This window comes from Lepus europaeus, chromosome 19, assembly GCF_033115175.1.
Source record: "Lepus europaeus isolate LE1 chromosome 19, mLepTim1.pri, whole genome shotgun sequence".
Classification (NCBI taxonomy): domain Eukaryota; kingdom Metazoa; phylum Chordata; class Mammalia; order Lagomorpha; family Leporidae; genus Lepus; species Lepus europaeus.
Window position 1 is genome coordinate 14211608 of NC_084845.1, and position 19116 is coordinate 14230723.

General features: G+C 42.4%; 1 protein-coding gene across 1 annotated transcript; it reads left to right on the plus strand.

Moving 5' to 3' along the window:
* The first annotated feature begins 584 nt into the window (after positions 1-584).
* Positions 585-14483, plus strand: LOC133747667 (zinc finger protein 875-like). The gene is given in 6 exon segments (XM_062175990.1): positions 585-642; positions 1520-1685; positions 13175-13548; positions 13551-14309; positions 14312-14335; positions 14338-14483. Coding segments are annotated over 6 exon segments (1527 nt in total).
* The last annotated feature ends 4633 nt before the right edge of the window (positions 14484-19116 follow it).

The following is a 19116-nucleotide window of genomic DNA, read 5'->3' on the forward strand; positions in this document are numbered from 1 at the left end:
CTGTAACTCTGCCTTTCAAATAAACAAATAAATATAAAAAAATAAAAACTTAAAGGGCACCAAATAAACTCAATAATCAGGATAAGTAATATTTTAATGTAGTGTTTTTAAAAGTAAATTTACAATAAGAGCCCATATTTAACATAGCTGTCAGAATGAGGCCTTTTCAACATCCCTCCTTAACCCTAACATAATCATAGGAAGGGGCATTTCCTCCAAACAAAACCTGTCCTCCAGCCTCCAATAAAAGCCTCGAAGACTTGTGGGTCAAGCCTCGGGTTCTCACCGCCCCCATCACCAGGGGAGCTTTTTCTGCTGACCCCAGTTCCAGGCTGCTTCGCCCATTAGAATCCTGGGGGAAAATGACCAGAGTCTCCCTCACTTCCATTCCAAAAGCTTGGCCTAGGCCATTCTCGCTCTCCCGAAAACAACGTTGGAGTTTGTCAATCCTGGAGTACTCGCCTATTCTTGAATCAAGACATAGGACAGTTGTCACCCTCAGACCTGGAGTCCGGGCAGAGCATTGGCCCCCACCTCCCACCCCACCCCTCAGCAGCATCCACAAGCACCTGGCTCAAGGCACCATGCTCCCGACTCTGGTTCTATTAGCGAAAGGGCTCGCGGGGGTGGAGACTTGGGCGGGTGAGCTTGGCTCACCTGAGAAATGAGAGAGCCGCTGAAGAGCAGTGCACACTGGCCACTGCAGAAACACATCTGTAGAGAGCAAGACCACATTTTCCAGAACCCTTAGGCATTCCCGCGACCCTCTGGAGGTGAGCAGATCTCAGTGGCCCTTGGGGACCTCGAGGTCTGGGAATCTTAATGGAATCCTAACTTGGTTGTATGAGCTGTGCGGGTTTCGGAGGAATCCTGCGTGAGTGAAGCCAATCCCCAGTCCTCCGCCTTCCTCCAGAACTACACTCCCCAGAGGCCTCTGCGGTCACTTCCGTCCTCCCTTACTGCTGCCCCTCTGGGAGCCTCGCTGACACACATGAGCACTTCCGGTCGGTGGGTCCAGTAGGGTAGGCTTGTGGGCAATAGGGTAGACTTCTCTAGTCGGGGTTTTTCGCACGCTTCAACACTTCATTATCCGAGCCTCGGCCCCAGGACCAGCAGCGTGCACCCCGCGTTCTGCGAGTGCCCAGAAGTCAGCACGTCCCCCTGCTTGACCCTGTTTTACTCACGGGGACCTGGGATGGAGAAGCAGCGCTGCCTCTGAATTCGGTCACTCTAATATATGCACTACCAGGCTATTTGCCTTTATTTGAGCCCGTAAGACTCAAGACAAACCCCACTTCATTGCTGGGGAACAAGGGTTTCACTGCTTGGCTAGAGGTTGGGACTTACTGAGTCAACCTAGGCCCCTTTCCCAGAATTCTGGATGGGAATTGGGCTGCACTGGTGATTTCTGTAACATCCCTGATCCCTAATTGTGAGGGTCCGGTGCAGACTCCGCTTCAGTTCATGGGGAAGGCATTTCCGTCTAGAGGCACTCTCTCATTTCTCTTCATATCCTCAGATCTGTCTTCTGAGACTTTACCCCTCTCCAGGGAGAGCACCAAGGAGACCAGGAAAATGGCCACCGGGCTCCTGAGAGCCAAAAAAGAGATGAGAATTACCCGCCATTCCATCTTGACTGTCAACAGGATGGATCAGTTACCTTTTCTTGCCCTGGAGGCTGCCATGTTGGTATTGGGCAAAGTTCATTTTTAGTTCTGGAAGAGTGGTTTGTGTCACATATACTCCTCCCTCAATATTCCTTTCTGCTCCATCTGTCCCTCAGTCATTCAAGAAGTGGTTAACTGAACAATACACAGAGAAGTTTAAATTAAAAAGATAACTGGGACATCCATGCATAATTGTACAGTAACGTGGATGACACTCACTCCTCTGTGTTACACTTGTGACCTGAAATGGTTGGGGAGGACTCTGGGGAGAAGTGGAGCTGTCAGAGCTGCCCCTCAAGGATTTGTTAAGTTGGAGAATTGAGCAAGAGATAGGAGTGGTAGGAGATCAGAAAGCATGGTTAGTGTCTCAGACTGGGCCACTGGGCACAGTGTCCTTGCCACAGATTGGGATGATTATAGTGGCCAATGAACCTTTTTTTAAAAAATTAATCTTACTTATTTGAAAGTTACAGAGAGGCAGAGGCAGAGAGAGAGAGAGAGAGAGAGAGAGAGAGAGAGAGAGAGGTCTTCCATCCACTGGTTCACTCCCCAGATGGCCGCAATGGCCAGAGCTATGTCGATATGAAGCCAGGAGCCAGGAGCTTCTTCTGGGTCTCCCATAGGGATGCAGGGGCCCAAGCACTTGGGCCATCTTCTACTGCTTTCCCAGGCCACAGGAGAGAGCTGGATAGGAAGTGGAGCAGCCAGGACTTGAACCAGCGCCCATGTGGGATGCTGGCACTGCAAGCAGTGGCTTTACCTGCTATCCCACAGCACTAGCCCTGGCCAATGAACTTATTTAAGGTTGATTTTTAAATAGTACATGTGAAGATATAGACAGGTATCTATACATAGAACAAGGAGGCAAGGAGTGACTTGAATTTTGTGTTTGAGATTATTTTTAGCACCTGGCAAATGGGAGATTTCACCAAAAATTCGGACTATTTGCTTCTCTGAAAAGTGTGCCCAAAGGCAACATGGTCCTTTGGTGTCAGATAATTTGTGCTGAACAGTATCTTTATCTTTTGAATGAGGTCTGTAGGGTCTATTTGCTGAAGTTTTCTGGAATCTTCATACTGGGGTTGAAACCATTGGCCAGCCACCATTTTCATGCTGCTTTTGTTTTTATTAGCTATTTGTCTCCTCATTGATTTGCATTTTCCACCTCTGGGTCTGAGTGGGCACAGATCAGATAAAATCATGAATGCCAGACTGATGTATATAGAATGTTTTTTGAGTAATTTGAGTTTGGAAGAATGTTGCGAAGAGATTTGAATAAGTAAATAGATGCGCGCTCTCTCTCTCTCTGTATATATATATGCATATTTCTGATATGAGATAATTTAGTTATTTCGGACTTGTTTTTCTTTATAAAAAAATGATAATTTATTTGAAAGAGTGATTGGGAGAGAGATTTCTCTATTTTTCATCTTACTGGTTCACTCCTCAAATGCCCACAAATGCCAAATCTGGGCCAGGACAAAACCAGGAACCAGGAACTCCATTCAAGTCTCCCACAGAGGTGGCAGGAACCCAAGCACTTGGGCCACCATCTGCTGCCTTCCCAGGCACATTAGCAGGAAAGCTGAATTGGAAGTGGAGTTGCTGTGATTAGATCCAGTACTCCAGGATGGGATGCTGGCTTCTCAAGCAGCAGCTTAATCCACTGGACCAAAAGGCAGTCCCTTCAGACTTCTTTGTCCTTCACAACAAATAAGAATAGAATTTAGATAGGAAAAGAAATTAGGACTTATTCTTAATCCTAGACCCTTATGCTGATGATTTGTATGTTCCTGGATTTTATTGAAAAACTGATAGTTCTATGTCTCTTACTTGTAAAATATTTCATTAATATGAAAATGTAAATACCGGCCAGCGCCGTGGCTCACTTGACTAATCCTCTGCCTGTGGCGCCGGCACCCCAGGTTCTAGTCCCGGTTGGGGCGCCGGATTCTGTCCCGGTTGCTCCTCTTCCAGTTCAGCTCTTTGCTGTGGTCCAGGAGTGCAGTGGAGGATGGCCCAAGTGCTTGGGCCCTGCACCTGCATGAGAGACCAGGAGAAGCACCTGGCTCCTGGCTTCGGATCGGCGCAGCGCACTGGCCACAGCACGCCGGCCGTAGTGGCCATTTGTGGGGTGAACCAATGGAAAAGGAAGACCTTTCTCTCTGTCTTCTCTCTCACTGTCTAACTTTGCCTGTCAAAAAAAGAAAAAAGAAAAAAAAAAAGAAAAGAAAAAGAAAATGTAAATACCAAGAATGCATGAGAAATCCAATTCAGGAATTTGCCAACATGATATTGAATCATGTGTATATGTACTTGCTTACTACTCTTAGTGTTAGTAGGGAACCCTTCTGATTTGCTGGGAAACACCAGAAGTTTGTGCAAGTTGAATATTCCTATGCCACTTCTTCAACTGTCAGTTTACTAGCCATCATTTTAATGTTTTCAGAGGCCTTAAAAGTTTGAGTTCTTCAGCCAAACTCTTGATTTGATCTTCATTCTGAGACCATTTGGCATTTTGAGACTCTCTTTGGCTGCAGATATAAAAATGATTTTATTCTCTAACCCAATAAGTGCTGACTTGTATGTATTTCCTTTAAATTATACTTGTAAACTGCCTAGTTGCTTCTTTAGTTTGTTTATATCTTATCATATATATACATATATTTATATTCTCACCTTTCAAAGTATAGCTCTCTAGGGTGCAGAGATTCATCTGAAATTTGCTACTGAAATATAGTAAATAATTTTCAGTCATTTAAAAATATTAGGTTGATAATGTTTGCAGGTTCTGTTTCTAGGTAGCAGGGCAATAGCAGTGAACTGTGTAGGTGGAATTTACAGTCTACTGGAAGACAGGAAAATAAAAATAATACATGTATTATCTTAGAATACAGTAGGGGCTGGCATTGTGGCACAGTGGGTTAAGTTGCTACTGCTCCCACTTCCGATCCAGCTCCCTGCTAATGCACCTGGGAAAGCAGCAGAAGATGATTCAAGTACTTAGGCTCCTGCCACCCACATGGGAGACTCAGATGAAGCTCCTGGCTTCACAGATGGCAGCCATTTGGAGATTGAGCCAGGGAATGGAAAATCATTTTCTCTCGTGCACGCTCTCTCACTCTCTCTCTCTCTCATTCTGCCTTTCAAATAAGTAAACAAATTTTTTTGTTTTAAAAAAGAGGTACAGTAAAGGAGGAGAGGGATAACACCCAAGTGAGGGATGGAATTTTATACAGAATGGCTAGAGAAGTCCTCCCTGGATCCTTAATTGTGTTCAGTATTCAGTTGTCTGAGTCCTTTACAATTAACAGCTCATCTAATCCTCACCAAAACCCCCGAGATGAACACTAATTTTCACTTCACAGAAGAAGAAACTGAAGGTTTGAGCTGTTAACTAATTAGTTAACTTGGTCGCAGTAGTTGAGTACAGAAATGGATTCCAAATTCAGACATTGTAGTTTGAGTCCATGGTCTTCACCACCATTCACTTCCCTTTGGACCTGAGAAGGGTGCATTTTGGAGTGAGATTGAAGGAGACTCCTGCTATATGAGGTAGTCCTGCTATATAGAATATTGGTGGGTTAAGCACTACCACCACTACCACGACCACCCCAGATTCTCTGCTGCTTGAAGAAGAGCAGAAATATTTAAACCAAGCAGTCTCTGAAATTCTTCAGACTCTGCAAGATGATAATTTACTGTATCATTGTAAGTGGCTTCTACTTGTTTTTTTAATTATTTAAAAGGCAGAATGGGCAGTGGGAGAGTGAAAGAAAACCCTCTGATTCATTGGTTCACTCCCCAAATGCTTGCAACAGCCAGGGATGGGTTAGGACAAAGCCAGGAGCCGGGAACTCAGAGTCTCCTGCCTGGGCAGCAGGTACCAAGTAATTGAGCTATCACTTGGTGCCTCCCAGGGAAGGAAGCTGGAATTGGGAGTAGAACCATAATCAAACCTAGGCACTTGGATATGGGATGCAGGCTCCCAAGCAGCCTCTTAACTGCTATATCAAATGCCTACCCCCGTCAGGTTTTAAAACTCCCCATATGTAGAAGCTTTTGTTTTGTTTTGTTTTTATCCTCCATAGCATCTAGCCTAGGCTATTGGCACTAGTCTGCACAAATGATGCTGACTGGTAAGAGCAGAATAATGGTGTTTGAATCCTTGGCATCAGCATTGCAATCCAACATAAAGTCTAAAAATCTTCTCTGTCTCCCTCAGGGAATCCTCTCAGCCTTCCATTCTTACCTGTGGGTAAGGCAGACTCCTGGATGATCAGGGCTCTGTTTTGTGTTAAAGGTATTCATGGCATTCAAGGATGTGGCTCTGGACTTTACTGAGCAAGAGTGGAGGATGTTGAGCCCTGCTCAGAGGACACTGCATAGGGAAGTAATGCTGGAGACCTATAACCACCTGGTCTCTTTGGGTAAGAATGGCTTCCCTTAGCAATTAAAATTTGTCTATCAGAGTATGCCTATTTTCCACTTCTTCAAAAGATTATAACTTTTTTCTTTGTAAATAGAGTTTATGTAAATAAAGTTTTATTAGAACACAGCTACACCCATTTGTTTATAAATTTTTCTGGCTGCTTTCCTGTCATGATAGAGTTGAGAACTTGAGTCAGAGAATGTATGGCCCACAAGTTTACAATAGTTTATTATCTGGCCCTTTAAGAAAAATTTCCAGATGTTTGCTTTAGAAGATTGTATACTATTCCTTTTTTAGTCTGTTTATATTGTGAATTTTTTTTTTTGGGGGTGGGACAGGCAAAGTTAGACAGTGAGAGAGAGAGACAGAGAGAAAGGTCTTCCTTTGCCGTTGGTTCACCCTCCAATGGCCGCTGCAGCCAGCGCATCTCGCTGATCCGAAGCCAGGAGCCAGGTGCTTCTCCTGGTCTCCCTTGTGGGTGCAGGGCCCAAGCACTTGGGCCATCCTCCACTGCCTTCCCGGGCCATAGCAGAGAGCTGGCCTGGAAGAGGGGCAACCGGGATAGAATCCGGCGCCCCAACCGGGACTAGAACCCGGTGTGCTGGCGCCACAAGGCGGAGGATTAGCCTGTTGAACCACGGCGCCGGCCTATATTGTGAATTATATTAAACAGTTTTTGAAAGTTGAACCAGTTGTGCATTCCTGGATTAAGCCTTCTTTAGTCATATAGTAAATCATTTTTATATATTGTTGGATTTGATTTGCTAAGGATTTTTTTTAATCAGTGACCATGAAGGATTTTGGCTGGTAGTTTTCTTAAAATGTCTCGTCTTGGAGCCAGAGCTGTGGCACAGTGGGTTTAAAGCCCCAGCCTGCAGCATCAGCCTCCTATATGGGTGCCAGTTTGAGTCACGGCTGTGCCTCTTCCAATCCAGCTCTCTGGTATGGCCTGGGAAAGCAATGGAGGATGGCCCAAGTTCTTGGGCCCCTGCATCTGCATGAGAGACCCGGAGGAGGCTCCTGGCTCCGCTCCTGGCTTTGGATCAGCTCAGCTCTGGCCGTTGCGGTCATTTGGGGAGTTAACCAATGGAATGGAAGGCCTCTCTCTCTCTTTCTCTGGCTCTACCTCTCTCTGTAACTTTGTTTTTCAAATAAATAAAATAAATCTTTAAAAAAGAGTCTTGTCTGAGATCAGAGTAATAGTGACCTCATAAAATGAGTTTGGAAGTATCCTGTTTTTTAAACAAAAATGTCTATTTCTATATTTAGATGCTATATCTTTTCTCTCATTGGCATCATATTTTCCTTTAGTTCTTTGAACATAATTTCCTTTAATTATTTGAAAATATTTATAATAACTATTTTGAAATCTTTGCTAAATTCAAGAACTGGGCCCACTCCATTGCATAACTTCTATTTCTGTTTTATCATACTTTGCTGTTTCTCATCTGAACTCAAACTGCGAGCCGTGTCTTCCTGGAAGCATGTAGCAGCTGGTATTCCTGCAGCTCTCACCCCAGAAGGAGCTTCTTTTATTTAGCCTGGCCTCATGGGGAGGTTCTCCCATGTGGCTGCACAACTCTGCTGTCATCTGAGGAGTTGAGCAAAGATCATATTCAGATTTTAGAGCCATTTCCAGTGGTTTTCTTGATTTTAGTGATTCACTAATTCCCAGCTATTCTTCTGGCCTTTGGTTTTCTGATATTTCAAGCTCATAAGCCTTCATCTCTACCTCATTTCCCCTAGTGGTAGAACACATCAGTTGAAAATGCAGCAAATTCATAGATCCTATTCCATGCAGCTCTTTCAGGAATAGATTTATATCTTCTCTCTGCCTAGTTTTCTTTTGCCATGCCTCTGTCACTCTCTCTCTAGTAGCATAGGCTACTAGTTGGCCAGTGATTTGAGCAGTTTATTTTAAGGTTTTCTATCTTATTCCTTTTGTGGTTTTCTTGCTCTTAGGAATTCTCAAATCTGCAGCTGCAGTTCCAACTCTGAATACTGATTTCTAGAATCTTGAGCCAGTAAGGCTATGGTTTTTCATCACTGGTGTAGCTGTGGATTTTGCAGGTGCTCTCAAGAAATTATTAACTTTTCCTGTTGCAATGTTTTTTAAAATTATTTTTAATTTTTTTAAATATTTTTTTTAATTTGAAAGGTAGAGTTGTAGACAGAGAGAAAGTTTTTCCATCCATTGGTTCACTCCCCAAATGACCACAAGGCCAGCTAGAGCTGGGCCGACCCGAAAGCCAGGAGCTTCTTCCAGGACTCCCATGTGGGCACAGGGGCCCAAGCAGTTGGGCCACCTTCTATTGCCTTCCCAGACCACAGCAGAGAGCTGGATTGGAAGAGGAGCAGCCAGGAAATGAACCAGTGCCCATGTGGGATGCTGGCACTGCAGGCAGAAACCTGGTCTTCTATGACACCGTGCCAGCCCCTATTTTTTGTTTTTGAAATACACAATGACAGAGAGATGAATCTTCCATCCACTGATTCACTCCCCAAATGCCTGCAATGTCTGAGGCTGAGGCAGGCTGAAGCCAGGAACCTGGAATTCAATATAGATCAACCCCATAGGTGGCAGGGACCCAAGTACCTGAGCTTTCTCCACTCTACCTTGTGGGTACATTAGCAGGAAGCTGGACTCTGCAATAGAGCCAGGATTCAAACTCAGGCCTTCAGATGTGGATAGGAGTGTCTTTAAAAAAAAAAAACAAACTTTTATTTAATGAATATAAATTTCCAAAGTACAGCTTATGGATTACAATCGCTTCCCCCCCCCCCAAACTTCCCTCCCACCCGCAACCCTCCCCTTTCCCACTCCCTCTCCCCTTCCATTCACATCAAGATTAATTTTCAATTCTCTTTATATACAGAAGATCAGTTCAGTATATATTAAGTAAAGATTTCAACAGTTTGCCCCCACATAGTAACACAAAGTGAAAAATACTGTTGGAGTACTAGTTATAGCATTAAATCACAATGTACAGCACATTAAGGACAGAGAGCCTACATGATATTTTTTTAAAAATTGATTAATTTTCTATGCAATTTCCAATTTAAAACCAAGTTTTTTTTTCATTTTCAATTATCTTTATATATAGAAGATCGATTCAATATATACTAAGTAAGGATTTCATCAGTTTGCACCCACACAGAAACACAAAGTGTAAAAATACTGTTTCAGTACTAGTTATAGCATTACTTCACATTGGACAACACATTAAGGACAGATCCCACATGAGACGAAAGTACACAGTGACTCCTGTTGTTGATTGAACAATTTGACACTCTTGTTTATGGCGTCAGTAATCTCCCTAGGCTCTAGTCATGAGTTGCCAAGGCTATGGAAGCCCTTAGGGTTCGCCGACTTCAATCTTATTCCAGCAGGGTCATAGTCAAAGTGGAAGTTCTCTCCTCCCTTCAGAGAAAGCTACCTCCTTCTTTGATGGCCCCGTTCTTTCCACTGGGATCTCACTCGCAGAGATCTTTCATTTAGGTCTTCTTCTTCTTCTTCTTCTTCTTTTTTTTTTTTTTTTTTTTTGCCAGAGTGTCTTGGCTTTCCATTCCTAAAATACTCTCATGGGATCTTGAGCCAGATCCGAATGCCTTAAGGGCTGATTCTGAGGCCAGAGTGCTATTTAGGACATCTGCCATTCTATGGGTCTGCTGTGTCTCCTGCTTCCCATGTTGGATCGTTCTCTCCCTTTTTGATTCTATCAGTTAGTATTAGCAGACACTAGTTTTGTTTGTGTGATCCCTTTGACTCTTAGACTTATCAGTGTGATCGACTGTGAACTGAAGATGATCACTTGGACTAGTGAGATGGCATAGGAACATGCCACCTTGATGGGATTGTACTGGAATCCCCTGGCACGTTTCTAACTCCACCATTTGGGGCAAGTACGATTGAGCATGTCCCCAATTGTACATCTCCTCCCTCTCTTTTTCCCACTCTTATATTTAACAGGGATCACTTTTCAGTTAAAATTTAAACACCTAAGAATAATTTTGTGTGTTAATTACAGAATTCAACCACCAGTACTAGAACAAACAAAAAAATACTAAAATGGATAAAGTATTACATTGTACATCAACAGTCAGGACAAGAGCTGATCAAGTCATTGTTTCTCATAGTGTCCATTTCACTTCCACAGGTTTCCCCTTTGGTGCTCAGTTAGTTGTCGCTGATCAGGGAAAACAAATGATATTTGTCTCTTTGGGACTGGCTTAATTCACTCAGCATGATGTTTTCCAGATTCCTCCATCTTGTTGCAAATGACTGGATTTCATTGTTTTTGACTGCTGTATAGTATTCTATAGAGTACATGTCCCATAATTTCTTTATCCAGTCTACTGTTGATGGGCATTTGGGTTGGTTCCAGGACTTAGCTATTGTGAATTGAGCTGCAATAAACATTAATGTGCAGACGGCTTTTTTGTTTGCCAATTTAATTTCCTTTGGGTAAATTCCAAGGAGTGGGATGGCTGGGTTCTATGGCAGGGTTATATTCAGGTTTCTGAGGAATCTCCAGACTGACTTCCATAGTGGCTTAACCAGTTTGCATTCCCACCAACAGTGGGTTAGTTTCCCTTTCTCCAATAGGAGTGTCTTACATGGCATCTTAACTGCTAGGCCAAATCCTGACTCAGCCATTATTTAAGGAGATATGTTTTCTGCTCTTTTCTCCTTCCTCAGTTTCCATCCCACTTAGGCTCACTGCTTGATGGCACCTCACAGGTTTCTGGGGCTCTGTTTTTCTTTTTTCTCCCCCTCCCCCATCTCTCTGGTTCTTCAGTTTAGTTAATTGCTTTTTGATCTATCTCAAGTTCACTGGTTTTGTTCACTCAAATATGCTACTGTATCTGTCTGGTAATTTTATAATTTCAATTATTTTACTTTTGAATTCTAGAATTTCCTTTTGTTTCTATATAGTGGTTTCTTTATTTGTTTAATCATTGTTTTCTTTAGTTTTCTAAACATATTCATAATATCAGCTTTGAAGTATTTTTTTTCTTAAATCTTGGCCCACTCTAATGTTTTCTGTGGACTTTTTTTTCTGAGTATGGATCACTCTTTCGTGTTTTCTCAAAATTGAATGTTTTAAATGTTTATTTATTTGAGAGGCAGAGGGAGAATGCTGTAGTCCACTGGTTCACTCCTAGTGCCACAATGCCCAGGGCTGGGCCAGACTGAAGCCAGAAACCAGCAAAACTAAGTTTCCCATATGAGTGGCAGAAAACCAACTACCTGAGCCCTCACCTGCTGCCTCCCAGAGTGCACATTATCAGGGAACTAGAACTGGTAGCAGAGCCGGGATTCAAACCCAGGCACCAACTAGTGTCCTATCCACCAGATAAAACATCCGTCCTATAATTGGGCATTTTAGACATGATATTTTAGCTCTTCTGGTACATTATGTATTTCCTGCCTGAAGATTTTTGTTGTTTCTGTTTTTATTTGCTTAGTAACTTTTCTAGATTAATTCTCTGAAATGTCTCTTCTGTGAAGATGATACTTTGGTTTGATCTTTAAATTTTATTCTTGTTTTTATTTTTAATCCTGGCTTCCTAGCTTTCAACCTTGTGGCTACAGAGCTTGGTGGTCAGCAAGAATCGATCATAGCCTGTATTCAAAGACCTTGAATGAGGAAGACTCCTATGTATAGTGACAGTTAAGTGTGTGGGTTGGGGAGTACATTCAAAAATCAGACAGTTTTCAATTCTTTTACAGTATTTTACTGCCCCTGAGCCCTTATTTCCCCTCGGCCTGGTTGTAGCCTCCTTGTCAGGGATGTGTAGATAGCTTTGGCTACCTCTAGTCTTTCCTTTTTTGCCCACAGCCTTCCAGTCAGCCAGGGTTGTGTGGAGACCTTATCAAGCCATTCTGGAGCTGGCTCACTTCCAGGGTTTGTTTCCTTGCTAAATTTCTGAATAGTCAACTAGGGTTTTTTGTTTTGTTTGTTTTTTTGTCAACCAAGACTGCAACCTAAGACAGCAGTTTCTAGCCTTCTCTGTTACACTTAGTTCTGAGATCATTATTTTTTCGACAGCTTCACTGGGTGCTGGTTTCTTGCTTCCACTCCAAATCAAGTGAACCTCTCCAGTAGCAGCAACACTGATCATTTTACAGCCTGTCCTGCTACAACCACCACAGTAACTGTGTAAGAAGGAGAGGGGAGAAAAGGGAAGAGTAACTCCAATAATCTGGGGCTCCTACTGTTTTTATCTGAAGTTCAGTGTTTTCCATGAATAAATACTTCTCTATTTGTATTCTTTTGATTGATTTCTGAAATCCTTGAGCATTTATGGACTGTCAGATAATATGAAAATAAGTCCTTGATAGGAGTTTTTTATACTGTAGTAGGAATGGGATCAATAAACTTTTTTCTTTAGATTTTTTTTGGTAAGACAGAGTGAGGGAGAGGGTTTGAGGTAGGGGGTGCAGAGAGAGAGAGAGAGATCTCCATCACTGATTCACTCACCCAAATGGCTGCAATGACCAGGGCTGGGCCAGGTTGAAGCCAGGAGCCTGATACTCCATCCAGATTTCCCACATGAGTGCCAGGAACCCAATGCTTGGGCCATCTTTTGCTGTTTTCCTAGATGTATTAGCAGGTAGCTGGATCAGAAGTAGAACAGCCAGGACTCCAACTGGTGCTCATATGGGATGCCAACATCTCAGGTGGCCAACTATGCCAGCCCCAAACATTTTCTATAAATGGCAAACACTTGAAGCTACATGCATTCTCTGTCACCTTGTCTATTGCTCTATCCTTTTTCTTTTTTTCATTCTTTCTTTATTCCTTTTTATTTCAACTCCTTAAAAAGGCAAACACCATTTTTAGCTGGTGGGTTATGCAAAGAGGTCACAAGCTGTATTTGGCCTGGCAGATGAATTTGCCAGCTCTGACAATTGAAAATGTAACTCATAAAGTGAAATTAAAAATAGGGAAATTCATGTGTGGGTGAGAGAGAGCTTGTAAATGACAGTTATGAATGACCAATAAGCAAGGAAAATTGGCACTGGCAGAGCCACCTGTGACTCCTCTGAAAATGTGCTTTCTTCCGCGAGATCAAAGCCAGAAATTCAACCTTCTCCCTCCTGCCTTCAGATATTCTCCAGTAGGCAAGCCCTCAGCCAACATGTGTGGTTCAGCCATCTCCCTCAGCTGTTTTCGTGTTTGTGTACAGAAAATCATCCCCATCCGGGGAAATACTATGCAGATGATCAGAAACAACAGCAGGAAAAACTCTTTGATCAATCCTACTTGAACAACACAGCGGAAATTCAAGAGAAAGAAGATTCTAAGCCCCTGTTTGGAAGAGTAAGCAAAAGTGGCACTTCACAAACATTCTCTAGCCCACCTGACAAACAGCCAGTAAGGTCCAAGGAAGACATCACAGTGATGGATATAAGGCCTAAGCCAGAACAGAAAGCAGACTTTGAGAAAACAAAGTATTGCACGGTTTAGAAGTCTCAAGATTTGGAGCAATCAAATATGAAGACTTTGGGCCAGGCTTTACCAAGGAGTCAAACCTACTTAACCTCCAGAAAACACAAACAGGGAAAATACCTCACTTGTACTCCAAGTGGGGACAAAACTTTAGCAGTATGTCAGTTCTCATCAAAAACCGGACATGCTCTGGGGAAAAGCCTTATGTGTGCAGCAAATGTGAGCGAGGCTTTTCCTGGAAGTCAAACCTCATCACACACCAGAGGACACACTCAGGGGAGAAACCTTATGTGTTCAAGGATTGTGGACGAGGCTTTACTTGGAAGTCAAACCTCTTCACACACCAGAGGGCGCACACTGGTGAGAAGCCTTATGTTTGCAAGGAATGTGAGCATGGCTTTCACCAGCATTCACACCTCATCAGACGTAAGAGGACAGATTCAGGAGAGAAGCCTTATGTTTGTAGGGAGTGTGAGCAAGGCTTCAGCCGGAAGTCTCACCTCATCAGACACTTAAGGACACACACAGGAGAGAAGCCGTATGTATGCACAGAATGTGGGCGTCACTTTGGCTGGAAATCAAACCTCAAGACACACCAGAGGACACACTCAGGAGTTAAACCTTATATGTGCCTAGAGTGTGGGCAGTGCTTTAGCCTGAACTCACACCTTAACAAACACCAAAGGTCACACACAGGGGAGAAGCCATTTGTGTGCACAGAGTGTGGGCAGGGTTTTACCCGGAAATGTACTCTCATCATCGGAGAACACACTCGGGAGAAACTTCATGTGCAGGGAGTGTGGGCGAGGCTTTAGCAGGCAGTCACACCTCATTAGACACCACAGGACACATTCAGGAGAGAAGCCTTATATCTGCAGGAAGTGTGGACGGGGCTTCAGTAGGAAGTCAAACCTCATCAGACACTAGAGAACACACTTGGGATAAAAACTTTACATGTATAAGGAATGGAGTGAAGCCTTTGACCAGAAGTCACACTTTCTCAGTCATCAGATTATACATACAGGGCTATACCTTTAGCAAGTTATTCATTGCTAGACACCAAAATGGAGGCATCTTACGTGTGATGGTAGTATGTGTGACTCTACTGCTAAGTGTCACATCTCTAGTCCACCCAAAGGAGAACTGCTGGCTCATTTAGGAGCTCTGACCTTCCTTAACAGATATGGGGGGTTGTAGAAGGTCTGTCCGGCAAATCTTGGAGGAAGTACTTTTAAATATGTTGAAATTAGGGAATGGAGGGGCCGGCACTGTGGCGCAGTGGGTTAACACCTTGGCCTGAAGCACCGGCATCCCATATGGGCACCGGTTTGAGACCCAGCTGCTCCACTTCCTGTCCAGCTCTCTGCTATGACCTGGGAAAGCAGTGGAGGATGGCCCAAGTCCTTGGGCCCCTGCACCCACGTGGGAGACCCGGAAGAAGCTCCTGGCTCCTGGCTTCGGATTGGCGCAGCTCCAGCCTTGTGGCCATTTGGGGAGTGAACCAGTGGATAGAAGACCTCTCTCTCTCTCTCTCTCTCTCTCTCTCTCTCTCTCTCTGCCTCTCCTCTCTCTGTAACTCTGAATTTCAAATAAAATAAATAAATCTTAAAAAAAGAAATTAGGGAATGGAGACTATACCTGTATCATTTTCCAAGTACACTTGAACACCGATTCAATACTGAGTGTTAAAGAAACATCACAGTAGGTTAATCCTCCACCTGCAGCGCTGGTATCCTATATGGGCACTGGTTCTACTCCTGGCTGCTCCTCTTCCAACCCAGCTCTCTGCTGTGACCTGGGAAAGCAGTAGAAAATGGTCCAAGTCCTTGGGCCCCTGCACCCACATGGGAGACCTGGAAGAAGCCCCTGGCTCCTGGCTTCAGATCGGCGCAGCTCCAGCTGTTGCGGCCATCTGGGGAGTGAACCAATAGAAGGAAGGTATTTCTCTCTCCCTCTCACTGTCTGTAACTCTACCTCTCAAATAAATGAATAAAATCTTTAAAAAAAAGAAATAAAAGAAACAACACTGGAGGTTGTCAGATGGCTGATCTTCTGTGAACAAGAGACCTGACAGATACTGTGGCTGATTTAACCTTGGTTCCCCAGACCAAACAAACAGAACAAACAGGATTGTCCCAGAGCAGCCACTGTACCCTGTACCACTCTGTGGTGAGTAGTAGACTATATTCTTCATGGAAGAAACTTTGAAGCAAAGATGGTAAATAGCATGAAATAGTGAATATCACCTTAATTCCATAAGTCTATTATGGTTATCATTAAAACATTCTCTTATTAAAAAAAGTGGCACTAAGTTTTTCATTATTTAATTCTCCCTGAATTCATTAGCATGTGACAGTTATCTGAGTGTGATAAGATGATGTTTGTGGGCCCTGAGACTCTTTTAGGGAATGGTTAAAATAAATTACATAATAACACTATGGTATTACTTACTGTTTTGACATTGTGCTGAATTTTGCACTAATGGTGCAATAGAAATAGTAAGTAAAGCTGCTGGGGCCTTGGCATAAACCAAAGCAGTGTCACCAAATTGTACTACTAGTTACTGTGTTCTTCACAACCACTTACTTGTTATAAAAATAGCCAATTCCACTTAAGAATATTATTCAAGAGGCTGGCATTGTAGCACAAATTATACTTTTTTTGAGATCATTGTAGATTCACAAGTAGTTGTAAAGAAATATACAGCACAATTTCATCCACTCTTTGTCCAATTTATCCAATAGTTAACATCTGAAAAACTGTACTACAGTACCACAATATATTGAAATATATACATGTATATATATATATATATATACATACACATCTGTTTGATATTTTGCATCATGAAATGGGAAATGCACACAAAGGTTTTTTGTGTGTTGAAGTATGATAGGTTATTTCAAGGAAATCTACTTCTGTGATAGTTTAGCTGAACTAGCCACTTTTTTATGGATACCATTTCGGGCCGGTGCTGTGGCACAGTGGGTTAAAGCCTTGGCCTGAAGCAACGGCATCTGGTATGGGAACTGGTTCTAGTCCTGGCTGCTCCTCTTCCGATCCAAAAAAAAAAAGATGGTCATTGTTTATGGTTACCATTTCTATTTGAAAGGATAAATGTCAAATTATGGTGAGTCACATCCAAATAGTAGACTTTTTGTCAAAAATGGAGTACAAACACAAAATTCTTCAATATGATACTAACAAAATGAATTTAAAAGTTCATGAAAAGGATTATATACCATGCATTGGCCAAATGAGTTTTATCTCAGGAATACATGGAAGGTATAACATAAGAAAATCAATTGGCATTATATAACACATTAATAGAGAAAAAGGGGAGAAACTACAAATCTTCTCAATAGACATAAAAAAAGTTTTGACAAAATTTGACTCCTTTTCATGGTGAAAAAAAAATTCAACAAACTAGGAATAAAAGGAAACCTTCTAAACATAAACAGCATCTATGAAAAACTCCTAGCTAACATTATACTAAATGGTAAAAGATTGAAGTGTTCCATCTAAAGTCAAACAAGAAAAGGATGTCCACATTCAATACTGCTGTTCTACATACTATTACTGGAAGGCTAAGCCAGGACAATTAGGTAAGAAGAAGACAAAAAGGTACCCATGGGCATGGACATTTTGCGCAGTGGCTAAGGTGCCACTTTGGTCATTTGTATTGGTATCAACATGCCTGGGTTCCAGTCCTGGCTCCTGTTCTGATTCTAGCTTCCTGCTGCCATGCAGCCTGGGAGGCAGCAGGTGGTGGCTGTGTTCCTGTCATGCATGTGGGCAATCCAGATTGAGATCCAGGCTTCTGATTTTGGCCTGGCCCAGCATAGGTACTGTGGGCCTTTGGGGAGTAAACCAGAGGATGGAAGATCTCTCTCTCTGTGTCTCTTCCTTTCAAATAAATAAAATGAACACAGAACCTTTAAAAAAGGTGTCCAGGGAACTGACTTTAGCCTGCATTCCACATCAGAGCACCAGGGTTTGATTCCCTGCTCCAGCTCTCAATTCCAGCTTCCGGTCAGCTAAAGCAGACTTTGGAAGCAATAGTGATGGCTCAAATAATTGGGTTTCTGCCACCCACATGGGAGACCTGGATTGTGTTTTTGGTTCATAGCTTTGGCCCTAGCTGTTGCAGGCAATGCATGGGGGTTCTCTCTATTTGTCTCTCTTTCTGCCTCAAACAAAAAAAGAGTTTAAGGCAACTAAATTGGAAAGGAAAAAATAAAACCATTGGCAATGAATCCACAGAGAAATTACCATAAATAAATCAATTCAGCAAAGTTACTGAGTACAAGATCAACACATAAAAATAAGTTGTTTCCTTACACCAACAATGGACTATTTGAAAATGAAATTAAGAAAATAATTCCTTCTTATAACATCAAAAATAATAAATTTAACCAGAGGTGAAATACTTGTGTAATAAAAGCTACAAGAAATATGCTGAAAGAAATTTAATAAATGTAGAGCATTTTGTGTTCATGGACTGGAAGACTTAGTATAGGAGTTCCTCCTTACCTATAATATCACTTTGCATATTTCAGTTGCCCATGGTCAACCACGATCTGAAAACATTAAATGGAAAATCTCATAAGTAAATAATTCATAAGGTTTAAATAATTTATTATAGCATATTGTCATAATTATTCTATTTTAATATTGGTTATTCTTATTATTCTCTTCCTGTGTATAATTCATAAATTAAACCTTATCATTCAAGGAGGTATGCATGTATAGGAAAAACACAGGGTTCAGTACTATCCACATTTTCAGGCATCCACTGGGGATCTTGGAATATATCCCCATGGATAACAGAGGATATATATACTCTAATATGAATGATCGCATAATTATTAAAGAAATCAAATCCATAATTTAAAATTTCTGAAAACAAAATCTATAGTATAATTATTTCACTGGAAAGTTATAAAATATTGACAGATATATTAAATCTAATTATAGAAAACTATTGTAGGAGGCAATACTTCTCAAATCATATAAGGCAAAAATTACCTAGCTTTAAAAAAAACCAGAAATAGTACAAAAGAAATAAAACCCTACAGAAAGTATTTCTTATAAACACGGACAAAAAAAATCCTCAATAAAATATTAGCAAATAGAAGCTGCTATTGTGGCACAATTGGTTAAGCTACCACCTGCGACACTGGCATCCTATACAAACACCAGTTTTTTTTTAATTTTTTTTTTTAATTTTTGACAGGCAGAGTGGACAGCAGAGGGAGACAGAGAGAAAGGTCTTCCTTTTTGCCGTTGGTTCACCCTCCAATGGCCGCGCTGTTCCGATGGCAGGAGCCAGGTGCTTCTCCTGGTCTCCCATGGGGTGCAGGGCCCAAGGACTTGGGCCATCCTCCACTGTACTCCCTGGCCACAGCAGAGAGCTGGCCTGGAAGAGGGGCAACCGGGACAGGATCGGTGCCCCGACCGGGACTAGAACCCGGTGTGCCGGTGCCGCAAGGCGGAGGATTAGCCTGTTAAGCCACGGCGCTGGCCCCTATACAAACACCAGTTTGAGTCCAGCCTGCTC